General features: G+C 40.8%; 1 protein-coding gene across 1 annotated transcript in view; it reads left to right on the forward strand.

The window, feature by feature from the left end:
* The window catches only part of LOC123743219 (transmembrane protein 65), a 101,655-nt gene that overhangs the window by 48,673 nt on the left and 35,618 nt on the right, over positions 1–17,364 (forward strand). The window contains exons 3-5 of the mRNA XM_082975975.1: positions 4,259–4,303; positions 5,562–5,629; positions 6,339–6,393. Coding sequence (XP_082832101.1) covers positions 4,259–4,303; positions 5,562–5,629; positions 6,339–6,393 — 168 coding nt within the window. The remainder of the gene's footprint in view (positions 1–4,258; positions 4,304–5,561; positions 5,630–6,338; positions 6,394–17,364) is intronic.

Genomic DNA, 17,364 nt, shown 5'->3' on the forward strand with positions numbered 1-17,364 from the left:
AATACACCCTTCACTAAACTAACACATAGACATGAATACACCCTACATAGACATTAATACACCCTTCACTAAACTAACACATAGACATGAATACACCCTACATAGACATTAATACACCCTTCACTAAACTAACACATAGCCTCAGAGGCATAGACATGAATACACCCTACATAGACATGAATACACCCTTCACTAAACTAACACATAGACTCAGAGGCATAGACATGAATACACCCTTCACTAAACTAACACATAGCCTCAGAGGCATAGACATGAATACACCCTACATAGACATTAATACACCCTTCACTAAACTAACACAGACATGAATACACCCTACATAGACATTAATACACCCTTCACTAAACTAACACATAGACATGAATACACCCTACATAGACATTAATACACCCTTCACTAAACTAACACATAGCCTCAGAGACATAGACATGAATACACCCTACATAGACATGAATACACCCTACATAGACATGAATACACCCTACATAGACATGAATAAACCCTTCACTAAACAAACATTTAGCCTCAGAGGCATAGACATGAATACACCCTACATAGACATGAATAAACCCTTCACTAAACGAACATTTAGCCTCAGAGGCATAGACATGAATACACCCTACATAGACATGAATACACCATACATAGACATAAAAGAATCCTACATAGACATGAATAAACCCCTCACTAAACTAACACATAGCCTGAGAGGCATAGACATGAATACACCCTACATAGACATGAATACACCCTAAATAGACATGAATAAACATTACATAGACATGAATAAATCCTATATAGACATGAATAAACCCTTCACTAAACTAACACATGGCTTCAGAGGCATAGACATGAATACACCCTACATAGACATGAATAAACCATACATAGACATGAATAAACCATACATAGACATGAATAAATCCTACATATACATGAATAAACCATACATAGACATGAATAAACCCTTCATAGACATTAATAAACCATACATAGACATGAATAAACCCTACATAGACATTAATAAATCCTACATAGACATGAATAAACCCTACATAGGCATGAATAAACCCTACACTAAACTAACACATAGCCTCAGAGGCATAGACATGAATAAATCCTACATAGACATGAATTAACATTACATAGACATGAATACGCCCTACATAGACATGAATACACCCTACATAGACATGAATAAATCCAACATAGACATGAATAATTCCTTCACTAAACTAACACATGGCTTCAGAGGCATAGACATGAATACACCCTACATAGACATGAATAAACCATACATAGACATGAATAAACCATACATAGACATGAATAAACCATACATATACATGAATAAACCATACATAGATATGAATAAACCCTACATAGGCATGAATAAACCCTACACTAAACTAACACAGCCTCAGAGGCATAGACATGAATAAATCCTACATAGACATGAATAAACCTTACATAGGCATGAATAAACCCTACATAGACATTTATTTGGGATACAGATGTAGGATCTTAATTTGAGCCAGTTTGCTACAGCAGGAAAATAATCCTGCGGCAACAGGAAATGTGAATTATAATCAAATCAAATTTTATTGGTCACACACACATATTTAGCAGATGTTATTGAGGGTGTAGTGAAATAATTATTATGTGGATTACAACAAATGTACATTTTTGTAAGGGTTGATACATTTTTCATAAGGGTCCGAAATACATTTTTCTTAAGGGTCAAGTCTGACATTTCAAAGTGGAAATTACAAACTTTAGAAGCCTTTTTAAACCTCAAATTCACTAAACATTTTTAAATGTCCTGCATTTCAGGAAAGTTATCCTGCAACAGTGTGATCAAATTAAGATCCTACTCTCAGACTCTAAGGGCATAGAGATAATTGAATGCTGAGTATTTGTGCTCATAGTGTCAGACACTATTTTGAAAGGCAGACAGACTTAATCTGTAGGCTGGCAGACATGGACTTAGCCCAAATGGCACCCTACTCCCTACATAGTGCACTACTTTTAACCAGAGACCTATGGGCCCTGGCCTGCAGTAGTGCACTATATAGGGAATAGGGAACCAGTTGGGACGCAGGGTAGTACTCCTGTGGGTCCTGGTTGGCAGAGCATGGCATTACCCTACTGGACATTTCACATACCATTAATACTCACCGTTTTGTATTTTAATGTGTTAAGAATGGGATTTCAATGTAATTCCACAGGCTGAGTCCCAAATGGCACCCTATTCCCTATGGGCCCTGGTGAAAAGTAGGGCACTTAATAGGGATAGGTTGCCATTTGGGACACAACGACAGTCCCCCTCTTACCCCTGTCCCATCGGCCTGGGACACATCTGTCCCTTTGCTCCTCTGTCTCTCTGTCCCTTTGCTCCTCTGTCCCTCTGTCTCTGTCCCTCTGCTCCTCTGTCTCTCTGTCCCTCTGCCTGGCTCCATCCCTGCTCTGTGTCCTGACTCTCAGATCCTGTCATTTCCTTCCAGACAGGACTGACTTCTTCTCCACAGTAATGACATGTCCTTCCAGACAGGACTGACTTCTTCTCCATAGTAATGACATGTCCTTCCAGACAGGACTGACTTCTTCTCCATAGTAATGACATGTCCTTCCAGACAGGACTGACTTCTTCTCCACAGTAATGACATGTCCTTCCAGACAGGACTGACTTCTTCTCCACAGTAATGACATGTCCTTCCAGACAGGACTGACTTCTTCTCCACCGTAATGACATGTCCTTCCAGACAGGACTGACTTCTTCTCCACAGTAATGACATGTCCTTCCAGACAGGACTGACTTCTTCTCCACAGTAATGACATGTCCTTCCAGACAGGACTGACTTCTTCTCCACAGTAATGACATGTCCTTCCAGACAGGACTGACTTCTTCTCCACAGTAATGACATGTCCTTCCAGACAGGACTGACTTCTTCTCCACAGTAATGACATGTCCTTCCAGACAGGACTGACTTCTTCTCCATAGTAATGACATGTCCTTCCAGACAGGACTGACTTCTTCTCCACAGTAATGACATGTCCTTCCAGACAGGACTGACTTCTTCTCCACAGTAATGACATGTCCTTCCAGACAGGACTGACTTCTTCTCCACAGTAATGACATGTCCTTCCAGACAGGACTGACTTCTTCTCCACAGTAATGACATGTCCTTCCAGACAGGACTGACTTCTTCTCCACAGTAATGACATGTCCTTCCAGACAGGACTGACTTCTTCTCCATAGTAATGACATGTCCTTCCAGACAGGACTGACTTCTTCTCCATAGTAATGACATGTCCTTCCAGACAGGACTGACTTCTTCTCCATAAAATGACATGTCCTTCCAGACAGGACTGACTTCTTCTCCATAGTAATGACATGTCCTTCCAGACAGGACTGACTTCTTCTCCATAGTAATGACATGTCCTTCCAGACAGGACTGACTTCTTCTCCATAGTAATGACATGTCCTTCCAGACAGGACTGACTTCTTCTCCATAGTAATGACATGTCCTTCCAGACAGGACTGACTTCTTCTCCATAGTAATGACATGTCCTTCCAGACAGGACTGACTTCTTCTCCATAGTAATGACATGTCCTTCCAGACAGGACTGACTTCTTCTCCATAGTAATGACATGTCCTTCCAGACAGGACTGACTTCTTCTCCATAGTAATGACATGTCCTTCCAGACAGGACTGACTTCTTCTCCATAGTAATGACATATCCTTCCAGACAGGACTGACTTCTTCTCCATAGTAATGACATGTCCTTCCAGACAGGACTGACTTCTTCTCCATAGTAATGACATGTCCTTCCAGACAGGACTGACTTCTTCTCCATAATAATGACATGTCCTTCCAGACAGGACTGACTTCTTCTCCATAGTAATGACATGTCCTTCCAGACAGGACTGACTTCTTCTCCATAGTAATGACATGTCCTTCCAGACAGGACTGACTTCTTCTCCATAGTAATGACATGTCCGTCCAGACAGGACTGACTTCTTCTCCATAGTAATGACATGTCCTTCCAGACAGGACTGACTTCTTCTCCATACTAATGACATGTCCTTCCAGACAGGACTGACTTCTTCTCCATAGTAATGACATGTCCTTCCAGACAGGACTGACTTCTTCTCCATAGTAATGACATGTCCTTCCAGACAGGACTGACTTCTTCTCCATAGTAATGACATGTTTTCTTTTTCCTCCTTCTTCAGGGGAAATGGTAATCGCCCCTCCCACATCGGCTCAGCTGAGATACGGTAAGAGAGGAAGAAAACAAAGAGTGAGATGTCTTTGAAAAGAGAGAGAGATGTCTTTGAAAAGAGTGAGATGTCTTTGAAAAGAGAGAGAGATGTCTTTGAAAAGAGTGAGATGTCTTTGAAAAGAGAGAGAGATGTCTTTGAAAAGAGTGAGATGTCTTTGAAAAGAGAGAGAGATGTCTTTGAAAAGAGAGAGAGATGTCTTTGAAAAGAGAGAGAGATGTCTTTGAAAAGAGTGAGATGTCTTTGAAAAGAGAGAGAGATGTCTTTGAAAAGAGTGAGATGTCTTTGAAAAGAGAGATACATATATGAAACAGTGGAGAACGCTGGAGGATTCATATATGAAACAGTGGAGAACGCTGGAGGATTCATATATGAAACAGTGGAGAACGCTGGAGGATTCATATATGAAACAGTGGAGAACGCTGGAGGATTCATATATGAAACAGTGGAGAACGCTGGAGGATTCATATATGAAACAGTGGAGAACGCTGGAGGATTCATATATGAAACAGTGGAGAACGCTGGAGGATTCATATATGAAACAGTGGAGAACGCTGGAGGATTCATATATGAAACAGTGGGGAACGCTGGAGGATTCATATATGAAACAGTGGAGAACGCTGGAGGATTCATATATGAAACAGTGGGGAACGCTGGAGGATTCATATATGAAACAGTGGAGAACGCTGGAGGATTCATATATGAAACAGTGGAGAACGCTGGAGGATTCATATATGAAACAGTGGAGAACGCTGGAGGATTCATATATGAAACAGTGGAGAACGCTGGAGGATTCATATATGAAACAGTGGAGTCTCATCACTTTTTGCCAGATTTGTTTCCTCCCTGTCACTGGGCTCTCAGACACATTCCCAGCCCACATATTCTACCAGGGCTGAACTGATGACTATCATGCAGTATACCCGGGTTGATGACTAGAGTGGAAAAGAATTCCACATTGATGGCCAATAGGGTTAGAATGAGTTCATTCAGGTTCAAGACAGATTCCTTTGCTTTGATTAGTTGAATCAGAAGGCCAATGTTTTGCAACACCTCCCTATTTTGGTCTCGTACCAGAGAACATTTGGCCAGAAGTAGAACTGACTACAGTGGGCTGTGTTATGTAGAATTCACTTTTCTCCCCGTTTGTAACTGCCAATGTTCATCCAGGTTCACTGTGTCTCATCACTTCTTCAAGTTTCCAGTACATGTGTGGGATGTTAAATGGTATGTTGTGTGTGTTCTTCCTTTGCAGTTCTTCTACACAACGCCATTCCTTTTGTAGGATTTGGTTTTCTGGACAATGCCATCATGATTGTAGCTGTAAGTTACACCACTTTATCAAATGAATATCATGTTTAGATCTGTGTCGCTGTGGTAGCCCTCTATCCATACTAGTATTACAGTAATGCTAGATATATTATACAGTAATATGCTGTAGCCCTCTATCCATACTAGTATTACAGTAATGCTAGATATATTATACAGTAATATGTGGTAGAGCTCTATCCATACTAGTATTACAGTAATGCTAGATAGATTCTACAGTAATATGTGGTAGATCTCTATCCATACTAGTATTACAGTAATATTAGATAGATTCTACAGTAATATGTGGTAGATCTCTATCCATACTAGTATTACAGTAATATTAGATAGATTCTACAGTAATATGTGGTAGAGATCTGTTTCATTAAGATTGAAGTGAGAATCTGGTATCTGTCATTTACTGTAACTAGAGAGTTTGTCAATTCTATTTTATCTTTTCAAAATGTTGACATTCATTTTTTGCCACTTAGCAGACTCTTTTATCCATATCTAACTCATTTAACCTCATTCAAATACTTTCATTCTGAGGGACACAAATAACTCATTGAAGTTGAATACAAAAGCTTAGCTTTCAGCGGTGGTTTTTCATTACAGCATGAAACACATACTATATAAACATATATCAGGTGTTTGGTTTTCCCACATGGCCTTAACAAATAACAACAGAGTATTGATGATGGTGTCTGTGTGTTTCGGTTTTTAGGGCACGCAGATTGAGTTGTCCATAGGTGTGATCCTTGGGATTTCAACCATGGCAGGTATGTCGAAACCAGAAATAATCTGTGAGTCCCTAATGGGACCATGTTCCCTATGTAGTTCACTATATGGGGAATAGGGTGCCATTTGGGATGCAGACTATATACTTTGTAATGTTTTTTGTATATTTATAGTGCCTAGTGAAAGTCTACACGCCCCTTGCACAGTTTTAAGATGACATTTCAAAAGGGATTACATTTCAAAAGGGATTACATTTAAAAAGGGATTACATTTCAAAAGGGATTACATTTCAAAAGGGATTACATTTAAAAAAGGGATTACATTTCAAAAGGGATTACATTTCAAAAGGGATTACATTTAAAAAAGGGATTACATTTGATTTTTTCCCCTACAGGTCTACACAACCTACTCCATATTTTCTAAGTGAAAAAAAGTTGCGGAAAATGTTCAAAATTAGTTAAATAAAAAAATGACCTGAAGACGTCTTGATTGCGTATGTCTTCACCCCCCAGAGTTAATACTTGGTGGAAGCACCTTTGGCAGCCATTACAGCGGTGAATCATTTTTTATAATATTCTACCAACTCTTAGCGCAACATACAGAGCATTCGGAAAATATTCAGACCCCTTGACTTTTTCCACATTTTGTTACGTTACACCCTTATTCTAAAACAGTACTCCATAATGACAAAGCAAAAACATGTTTTTATAAATTTGAGCAAATCTATAGAAAATAAAAAAGTGAAATATCACATTTACTTAAGTATTCAGACCCTTTACATAGTACTTTGTTGAAGCACCTTTGACAGCGATTACAGCCTCGAGTCTTCTTGGGTATGACGCTACAAGCTTGGCACAGCTGTATTTGGGGAGTTTCTCCAATTCTTCTCTGCAGATCCTCTCAAGCTCTGTCAGGTTGGATGGGGAGAGTCACTGCACAGCTACATTCAGGTCTCTCCAGAGATGTTCGATCAGGTTCAAGTCCGGGCTCTGGCTGGGCCACTCAAGGACATTCAGAGACTTGTCCCGAAGCCACTCCTGCGTTGTCTTGGCTGTGTGCTTAAGGTTGTTGTCCTGTTGGAAGATGAACCGTCACCCCCAGTCTGAGGTCCTGAGTGCTCTGGAGCAGGTTTTCATCAAGGATCTCGCTGTACTTTGCTCCGTTCATCTTTCCCTTGATTGTGACTAGTCTCTCAGTCCTTGCCGCTGAAAAACATCACCACAGCATGATGCTGCCACCAGCATGCTTCACCGTAGGGATGGTGCCAGGTTTCCTCCAGACGTGATGCTTGGCATTCAGGCTAAAGAGTTGAATCTTGGTTTCATTAGACCAGAGAATGTTGTTTCTCATGGACTGAGAGTCTTTTGGTGTCTTTTGGCAAACTCCAAGCAGGCTGTTGTGCATTTTACTGAGGAGTGGCTTCCGTCTGGCCACTCTACCATAAAGTCCTGATTAGTGGAGTGCTGCAGAGATGGTTGTCCTTCTCGAAGATTGTCCCATCTCCACAGAGGAACACTGGAGCTCTGTCAGAGTGTCCATCGGGATTGCTCAGTTTGGCCGGGCGGTCAGCTCTAGGAAGAGTCTAGGTGGTTCCAAACTTCTTCCATTTAAGAATGATGGAGGCCGCTGTGTTCTTGGGGATCTTCAATGCTACAGAAATGTTTTGGTACCCTTCCCCAGAACTGTGCCTCAACACAATTCTGTCTCGGAGCTCTACGGACAATTCCTTTGACCTCATGGCTTGGTTTTTGCTCTGACATGCACTGTCAACTGTAGGACCTTTATTTAGACAGGTGTGTGCCTTTCCAAATCATGTCCAATCAATTGAATTTACCACAGGTGGACTCCAATCAAGTTGTAGAAACATCTCAAGGATGATCAATGGAAACAGGATGCACCTGAGCTCAATTTAAAGTCTCATAGCAAAGGGTCTGAATACTTATGTAAATAAGGTATTTCAGCTTTTTATTTTGAATAAATTTGCTTTGTCATTATGGGGTATTGTGTGTAAATTGATGAGTAAAAAAATGTAATTTAATCCATTTTAGAATAAGGCTGTAACGTAACAAAATGTGGAAAAAGTCAAGGGGTCTGAATACTTTCCGAATACACTGTATGTCCATTGTTTTTGTAAAAATTGCTCAAGCTCAGTAAATTTGGTTGGCAATCATTGATGGACAGCAATATTCTAACCGTGTCTCTGATTTTCAAGCAAATTTTAGTCAGGACTGAGACTGGACCACTCAGGAACAATCAACACCTATTGGAAAGCAACTCTGGTGTGTCTTTGGCAAGAATGTCTGTTATTGTCATGCAAAAAAACTTTAACTTTTTTCTCTTTTTATATTTATTTTGCTCCTGACAAACTCCCCAGTCCCTGCTGGTGAGAAGCATACCCATAACATGATGCTGCCACCACATTACTTGAAAATACAGAGAATTTCACTCTGTGTTGTACTGCATTGGATTTGACCCAAACCTGTAGTTTTAAATTTTGTCCAAAAAGTTTACATCTTTGCCATGTTGTCTTGTAGTATTACTTAACAGCCTTGTTGTAATCAGAATGGATGATCTTTTCACTTTGTCCTTACAGGCCAGTAATGTTGTTTGCCATGTTGTTGATTCCTTTTTGTATTGTCAAATATTGTGGTGGCAGAATCCTGTTATGGGTATTCTTGTCACCGGCAGGGACTGGGGAGTTTGTCAGGATCAAAATAAATATGAAAGGGACAAAGCCCAGGAAAAAAGTTTGAGGAAAACCTGCCTCAATCTTCTGAAAACCTAAACCCCCCCCTATTGAGCCTCGCTATTGCTATCCAACTGCTGCTCTAATTATTTATTACTTTTATTTCATACTTTTTAAATGTTTAATTTTCTTAAAACTGCACTGTTGTTAGGGCCTGTAAGTCAGCATTTCACTGTAAGGTCTACACCTGTTGTATTCGGAGTGTGTGACAAATAACATTTGATTTGATTTGCACACATTAAATTGACTCGTAAAGCAATTATTGTGTTTCTTTGGCATAAAAAAAACACCAGAATGTCTTTCCAAGAGGTGTTGAGTGTTCCTGAATAGTCCAGTCTCAGTCTTGACTTAAATCTGATTAAAAATCTGGTTTGAATATTGCTGTCCGTCATTGATTCCCACCAAATTTACTGAGCTTGAAACAATTTTGACAAACACAATGGATATATGTTGCCCTAAGAGTTGTACAAGGTTGGTAGAATCTTATTCACATTGATTCACAGCTGTAATGGCTGCCACAAGTGATTCCACCCAGTATTCATGTCTTCATACTCTGGTGTGTGAAGACATATGCAATCAATTATCCTCATTTACAATTTCTTAGTAAATCAATTTTTCTTAGTAAATCCATTTTTATTTTTTATTATTTCTCTATGAAAATGTGGAATCGGTTGTGTAGATCAATAGGGTTAAAAATCTAATTTTATCTCTTTAGATGTAATTTTAAAGCAGGAAATGTGAAGACTGTGCAAGGGGTTGTGTAGACTTTCACTAGTGACTATCTCAATACATGAAATGTCCATCTGAATGTAACTTGGCAATAGCCAATTTAATCCTACACTCAATTTCTAATTAAAGCCTTGGGTTGCCTCCAAAATGGCACCCTATCCCCTATGTAGTGCACTACTTATGACCCACAGGAGGTTGGTGGCACCTTAATTGGGGAGGAAGGGGCTCGTGGTAATGACTGGTGCGGAATGAGTGGAAAGGTATCAAATACATGAAACACATGGTTTGATGCCATTCCATTTACTCCATTCCAGACATTATTGTGAGCCGTTCTCCCCTCAGCAGACTCCACTGTAATATGACCATAGGGCTGTGGTCAGTAATCCACCATATATAAATTAACTCTGACCCTAGGAGGTCCGGAGCCTGCTGCACACATCTGATGTCCCAGGTCTAACTCAGTCCCTGATTACAGGGGAACAATGACTGGTGTCCCAGGTCTAAATCAGTCCCTGATTACAGGGGAACAATGACTGGTGTCCCAGGTCTAAATCAGGCCCTGATTAGAGGGCAACAATGAAAACATGCAGTGGAACTGACTTGGAGGACCAGAGTTGAGTTTGAGGGATATAGGGAATAGGGAGCCATTTGAGACACGCATTCTCTGTTTGTCCCCTGGTCTGGCTAACTGCCAGAACCTGAAGAGAGGGACAGATAGCGGATGATGAGTTGTCCCCTGGTCTGGCTAACTGTCAGAACCTGAAGAGAGGGACAGATAGCGGATGATGAGTTGTCCCCTGGTCTGGCTAACTGCCAGAACCTGAAGAGAGGGACAGATAGCGGATGATGATTATTCATGTGTATGGTAATATTCCTCTTCAGTCATCTGAATGACTAAAGCAATATCCTAGCCATTCACTTTAGGACAAGAGGTGATCATTTGCATTTTAACAGAAAGATTCAGCCTTCTTGAAACCAAATGACAGAGAGACAGTGCATCCCAAATGGCACCCTGTTCCCTATACAGTGCACTGCTTTTGACCAGGGCCCATAGGGTAGTGTACTATATAGGGAATTGGGTACCATTTGGGACTCATCCATAGCCTAGCTAGCTACCGTACCATAATACATCAGAGACTAATGAGACTTTAACAGAGGAGAACATATCAGAGATAAATGAGACTTTAACAGAGGAGAACATATCAGAGATAACTGCGCCTGTAACAGAGGATAACATATCAGAGATAAATGAGACATTAACAGAGGAGAACATATCAGAGATAACTGAGACTTTAACAGAGGAGAACATATCAGAGATAAATGAGACTTTAACAGAGGAGAACATATCAGAGATAACTGAGACTTTAACAGAGGAGAACATATCAGAGATAAATGAGACATTAACAGAGGAGAACATATCAGAGATAACTGAGACTTTAACAGAGGAGAACATATCAGAGATAAATGAGACATTAACAGAGGAGAACATATCAGAGATAAATGAGACTTTAACAGAGGAGAACATATCAGAGATAAATGAGACTTTAACAGAGGAGAACATATCAGAGATAAATGAGACTTTAACAGAGGAGAACATATCAGAGATAACTGAGCCTGTAACAGAGGAGAAGATATCAGAGATAAATGAGCCTGTAACAGAGGAGAAGATATCAGAGATAAATGAGCCTGTAACAGAGGAGAACATATCAGAGATAACTGAGACTTTAACAGAGGAGAACATATCAGAGATAAATGAGACTTTAACAGAGGAGAACATATCAGAGATAACTGAGCCTGTAACAGAGGAGAAGATATCAGAGATAAATGAGGCTTTAACAGAGGAGAACATCAGATTGTCAGATAGAGGATGGGGATAATTCACTCTCCATACAGAATATAATGACAAAATTATTTTATTCTGTGTCCCTCTCCCTTCCCTTTCTCTGGTCTTAGGGAGAGGGGAGGAGAGGGGAGAGAAGGAGAGGAGAGGAGGGGGGAGGTGGAGGTAAGGGAGATGGGAGGAGAGGAGAGGAGAGGAGGGGGGAGGTGGAGGTGGAGGTAAGGGGAGATGGGAGGAGAAAGGAAGAGAGGAGAGGAGAGGAGAGGAGGGGGGAGGTGGAGGTAAGGGGAGAGGGGAGGAGAGGAGGGGGGAGGTGGAGGTAAGGGGAGATGGGAGGAGAAGAGAGGAGAGGAGGGGGGAGAGGAAGAGATGGGAGAGTGGTAGAACCACCAACTGTTATTGAAATAGATATCAGCACCACATAAACTGTTATTGAACCAGATATCAGCACCACATAAACTGTTATTGAACCAGATATCAGCACCACATAAACTGTTATTGAACCAGATATCAGCACCACATAAACTGTTATTGAACCAGATATCAGCACCATATAAACTGTTATTGAACCAGATATCAGCACCACATAAACTGTTATTGAACCAGATATCAGCACCACATAAACTGTTATTGAACCAGATATCAGCACCACATAAACTGTTATTGAACCAGATATCAGCACCACATAAACTGTTATTGAACCAGATATCAGCACCATATAAACTGTTATTGAACCAGATATCAGCACCACATAAACTGTTATTGAACCAGATATCAGCACCATATAAACTGTTATTGAACCAGATATCAGCACCACATAAACTGTTATTGAACCAGATATCAGCACCATATAAACTGTTATTGAACCAGATATCAGCACCACATAAACTGTTATTGAACCAGATATCAGCACCATATAAACTGTTATTGAACCAGATATCAGCACCACATAAACTGTTATTGAACCAGATATCAGCACCACATAAACTGTTATTGAACCAGATATCAGCACCACATAAACTGTTATTGAACCAGATATCAGCACCATATAAACTGTTTGCTGCAGAACCTGTAATATGGGCTGATATGAAGTCCATGAGACTAGCTGAGGGACACACACACACACACACACACACACACACACACACACACACACACACACACACACACACACACACACACACACACACACACACACACACACACACACACACACACACACACACACACACACACACACACACACACACACACACACACACACACACACACAGCTCTGTCAGCGGATTTCTTCAATCTCTTCCCATTTGTGAGCCCTGATGGAATTTGGGATGGGTACCAGCAGCAAACGAAGCTATTGACTCTGTGGAAACTGGAAACGACTGTCAGTCTATTGAATCCTGGGGTAGTTGAGGACTGCAGCATCACCTATGGCTGGTCTATGTTATGGGATAATAACATATTGAATCCTGGGGTAGCTGAGGACTGCAGCATCACCTATGGCTGGTCTATGTTATGGGATAATAACATATTGAATCCTGGGGTAGTTGAGGACTGCAGCATCACCTATGGCTGGCCTATGTTATGGGATAATAACATATTGAATCCTGGGGTAGCTGAGGACTGCAGCATCACCTATGGCTGGCCTATGTTATGGGATAATAACATATTGAATCCTGGGGTAGCTGAGGACTGCAGCATCACCTATGGCTGGTCTATGTTATGGGATAATAACATATTGAATCCTAGGGTAGTTGAGGACTGCAGCATCACCTATGGCTGGCCTATGTTATGGGATAACTACATATTGAATCCTGGGGTAGCTGAGGACTGCAGCATCCCCTATGGCTGGTCTATGTTATGGGATAATAACATATTGAATCCTAGGGTAGTTGAGGACTGCAGCATCACCTATGGCTGGTCTATGTTATGGGATAACTACATATTGAATCCTGGGGTAGTTGAGGACTGCAGCATCACCTATGGATGGCCTATGTTATGGGATAATAACATATTGAATCCTGGGGTAGTTGAGGACTGCAGCATCACCTATGGCTGGCCTATGTTATGGGATAATAACATATTGAATCCTGGGGTAGTTGAGGACTGCAGCATCACCTATGGCTGGTCTATGTTATGGGATAATAACATATTGAATCCTAGGGTAGTTGAGGACTGCAGCATCACCTATGGCTGGCCTATGTTATGGGATAATAACATATTGAATCCTGGGGTAGTTGAGGACTGCAGCATCACCTATGGCTGGTCTATGTTATGGGATAATAACATATTGAATCCTGGGGTAGCTGAGGACTGCAGCATCACCTATGGCTGGCCTATGTTATGGGATAATAACATATTGAATCCTGGGGTAGTTGAGGACTGCAGCATCACCTATGGCTGGTCTATGTTATGGGATAACATACGTATTGAATCCTGGGGTAGTTGAGGACTGCAGCATCACCTATGGATGGTCTATGTTATGGGATAATAACATATTGAATCCTGGGGTAGTTGAGGACTGCAGCATCACCTATGGCTGGTCTATGTTATGGGATAACTACATATTGAATCCTGGGGTAGTTGAGGACTGCAGCATCACCTATGGCTGGTCTATGTTATGGGATAATAACATATTGAATCCTGGGGTAGTTGAGGACTGCAGCATCACCTATGGCTGGTCTATGTTATGGGATAATAACATATTGAATCCTGGGGTAGTTGAGGACTGCAGCATCACCTATGGCTGGCCTATGTTATGGGATAATAACATATTGAATCCTGGGGTAGTTGAGGACTGCAGCATCACCTATGGCTGGTCTATGTTATGGGATAATAACATATTGAATCCTGGGGTAGTTGAGGACTGCAGCATCACCTATGGCTGGTCTATGTTATGGGATAATAACATATTGAATCCTGGGGTAGCTGAGGACTGCAGCATCACCTATGGCTGGTCTATGTTATGGGATAATAACATATTGAATCCTGGGGTAGTTGAGGACTGCAGCATCACCTATGGCTGGCCTATGTTATGGGATAATAACATATTGAATCCTGGGGTAGCTGAGGACTGCAGCATCACCTATGGCTGGTCTATGTTATGGGATAATAACATATTGAATCCTGGGGTAGTTGAGGACTGCAGCATCACCTATGGCTGGTCTATGTTATGGGATAATAACATATTGAATCCTGGGGTAGCTGAGGACTGCAGCATCACCTATGGCTGGTCTATGTTATGGGATAATAACATATTGAATCCTGGGGTAGCTGAGGACTGCAGCATCACCTATGGCTGGTCTATGTTATGGGATAATAACATATTGAATCCTGGGGTAGCTGAGGACTGCAGCATCACCTATGGCTGGTCTATGTTATGGGATAACATACGTATTGTGATTGAGAGAATACCTAACAGAAAACAATCTTCTTTTTTCCCTTAGATAAATTCATCTGAGCAGGAAACCTTTTGTTCTCTTGATTTTGGTTAACAAATCAAAGTTTATTTGTCACGTGTGCCGAATACAACAGATGTAGACCTTACAGTGAAATGCTTCCTTACAGGCTCTAACCAATAGTGCAAAAAAGGTATTAGGTGAACAATAGGTAAGTGAAGAAATAAAACAACAGTAAAAAGACAGGCTATAAAAGTAGCGAGACTATTTATTTTATTTTATTTTATTTCACCTTTATTTAACCAGGTAGGCAAGTTGAGAACAAGTTCTCATTTACAATTGCGACCTGGCCAAGATAAAGCAAAGCAGTTCGACAACATACAAAAACACAGAGTTACACATGGAGTAAAACAACATACAATCAATGATGCAGTAGAAAAAAATAAGACTATATACAATGTGAGCAAATGATGTGAGATAAGGGAGGTAAAAAAGTAGCGAGGCTATAAAAGTAGCGAGGCTATAAAAGTAGCGAGGCTACATACAGACACCGGTTAGCCAGGCTGATTGAGGTAGTATGTACATGGAGATGTGGTTACAGTTACAGCACATTGGCATTTCACTGGGCCCTTTACTATTTTTTACCACAGTTAAAATGAATTCAGATACAGTATAGTATTCCATGTGGAAGAAATGAATTCAGATACAGTATAGTATTCCATGTGGAAGAAATGAATTCAGATACAGTATAGTATTCCATGTGGAAGAAATGAATTCAGATACAGTATAGTGTTCCATGTGGAAGAAATGAATTCAGATACAGTATAGTGTTCCATGTGGAAGAAATGAATTCAGATACAGTATAGTATTCCATGTGGAAGAAATGAATTCAGATACAGTATAGTATTCCATGTGGAAGAAATGAATTCAGATACAGTATAGTATTCCATGTGGAAGAAATGAATTCAGATACAGTATAGTATTCCATGTGGAAGAAATGAATTCAGATACAGTATAGTGTTCCATGTGGAAGAAATGAATTCAGATACAGTATAGTATTCCATGTGGAAGAAATGAATTCAGATACAGTATAGTGTTCCATGTGGAAGAAATGAATTCAGATACAGTATAGTGTTCCATGTGGAAGAAATGAATTCAGATACAGTATAGTGTTCCATGTGGAAGAAATGAATTCAGATACAGTATAGTATTCCATGTGGAAGAAATGAATTCAGATACAGTATAGTGTTCCATGTGGAAGAAATGAATTCAGATACAGTATAGTGTTCCATGTGGAAGAAATGAATTCAGATACAGTATAGTGTTCCATGTGGAAGAAATGAATTCAGATACAGTATAGTGTTCCATGTGGAAGAAATGAATTCAGATACAGTATAGTGTTCCATGTGGAGTAAATTAATTCAGATACAGTATAGTGTTCCATGTGGAGTAAATTAATTCAGATACAGTATAATATTCCATGTGGAGTAAATTAATTCAGATACAGTATAGTGTTCCATGTGGAGTAAATGAATTCAGATACAGTATAGTATTCCATGTGGAGTAAATGAATTCAGATACAGTATAGTGTTCCATGTGGAGTAAATTAATTCAGATACAGTATAATATTCCATGTGGAGGTGTGTCTGCTGGTCATATAGCTCTGCTGTATAATAGACTGTGAAGCCTCTCCCACTGAGATACTGCAGGGATATTTCAGGGAACAGTAGAAAGACAAGGCTGTGATGTTCTGGACCCAGAGCTCTAAAGTAACTAACAGCAGGCAGGGCCCAGAGCTCTACTATAACTAACAGCAGGCTGGACCCAGAGCTCTACTATAACTAACAGCAGGCTGGACCCAGAGCTCTACTATAACTAACAGCAGGCTGGACCCAGAGCTCTACTATAACTAACAGCAGGCTGGACCCAGATCTCCACTATAACTAACAGCAGGCTGGGCCCAGAGCTCTACTATAACTAACAGCAGGCTGGACCCAGAGCTCTACTATAACTAACAGCAGGCTGGACCCAGAGCTCTACTATAACTAACAGCAGGCTGGACCCAGAGCTCTACTATAACTAACAGCAGGCTGGACCCAGAGCTCTAATATAACTAACAGCAGGCTGGACCCAGAGCTCTAATATAACTAACAGCAGGCTTGACCCAGAGCTCTACTGTAACTAACAGCAGGCTGGACCCAGAGCTCTACTATAACTAACAGCAGGCTGGACCCAGAGCTCTACTATAACTAACAGCAGGCTGGACCCAGAGCTCTACTATAACTAACAGCAGGCTGGG

The sequence above is a fragment of the Salmo salar genome, chromosome 05 (assembly GCF_965601325.2).
Source record: "Salmo salar chromosome 05, fSalSal1, whole genome shotgun sequence".
NCBI lineage: Eukaryota > Metazoa > Chordata > Actinopteri > Salmoniformes > Salmonidae > Salmo > Salmo salar.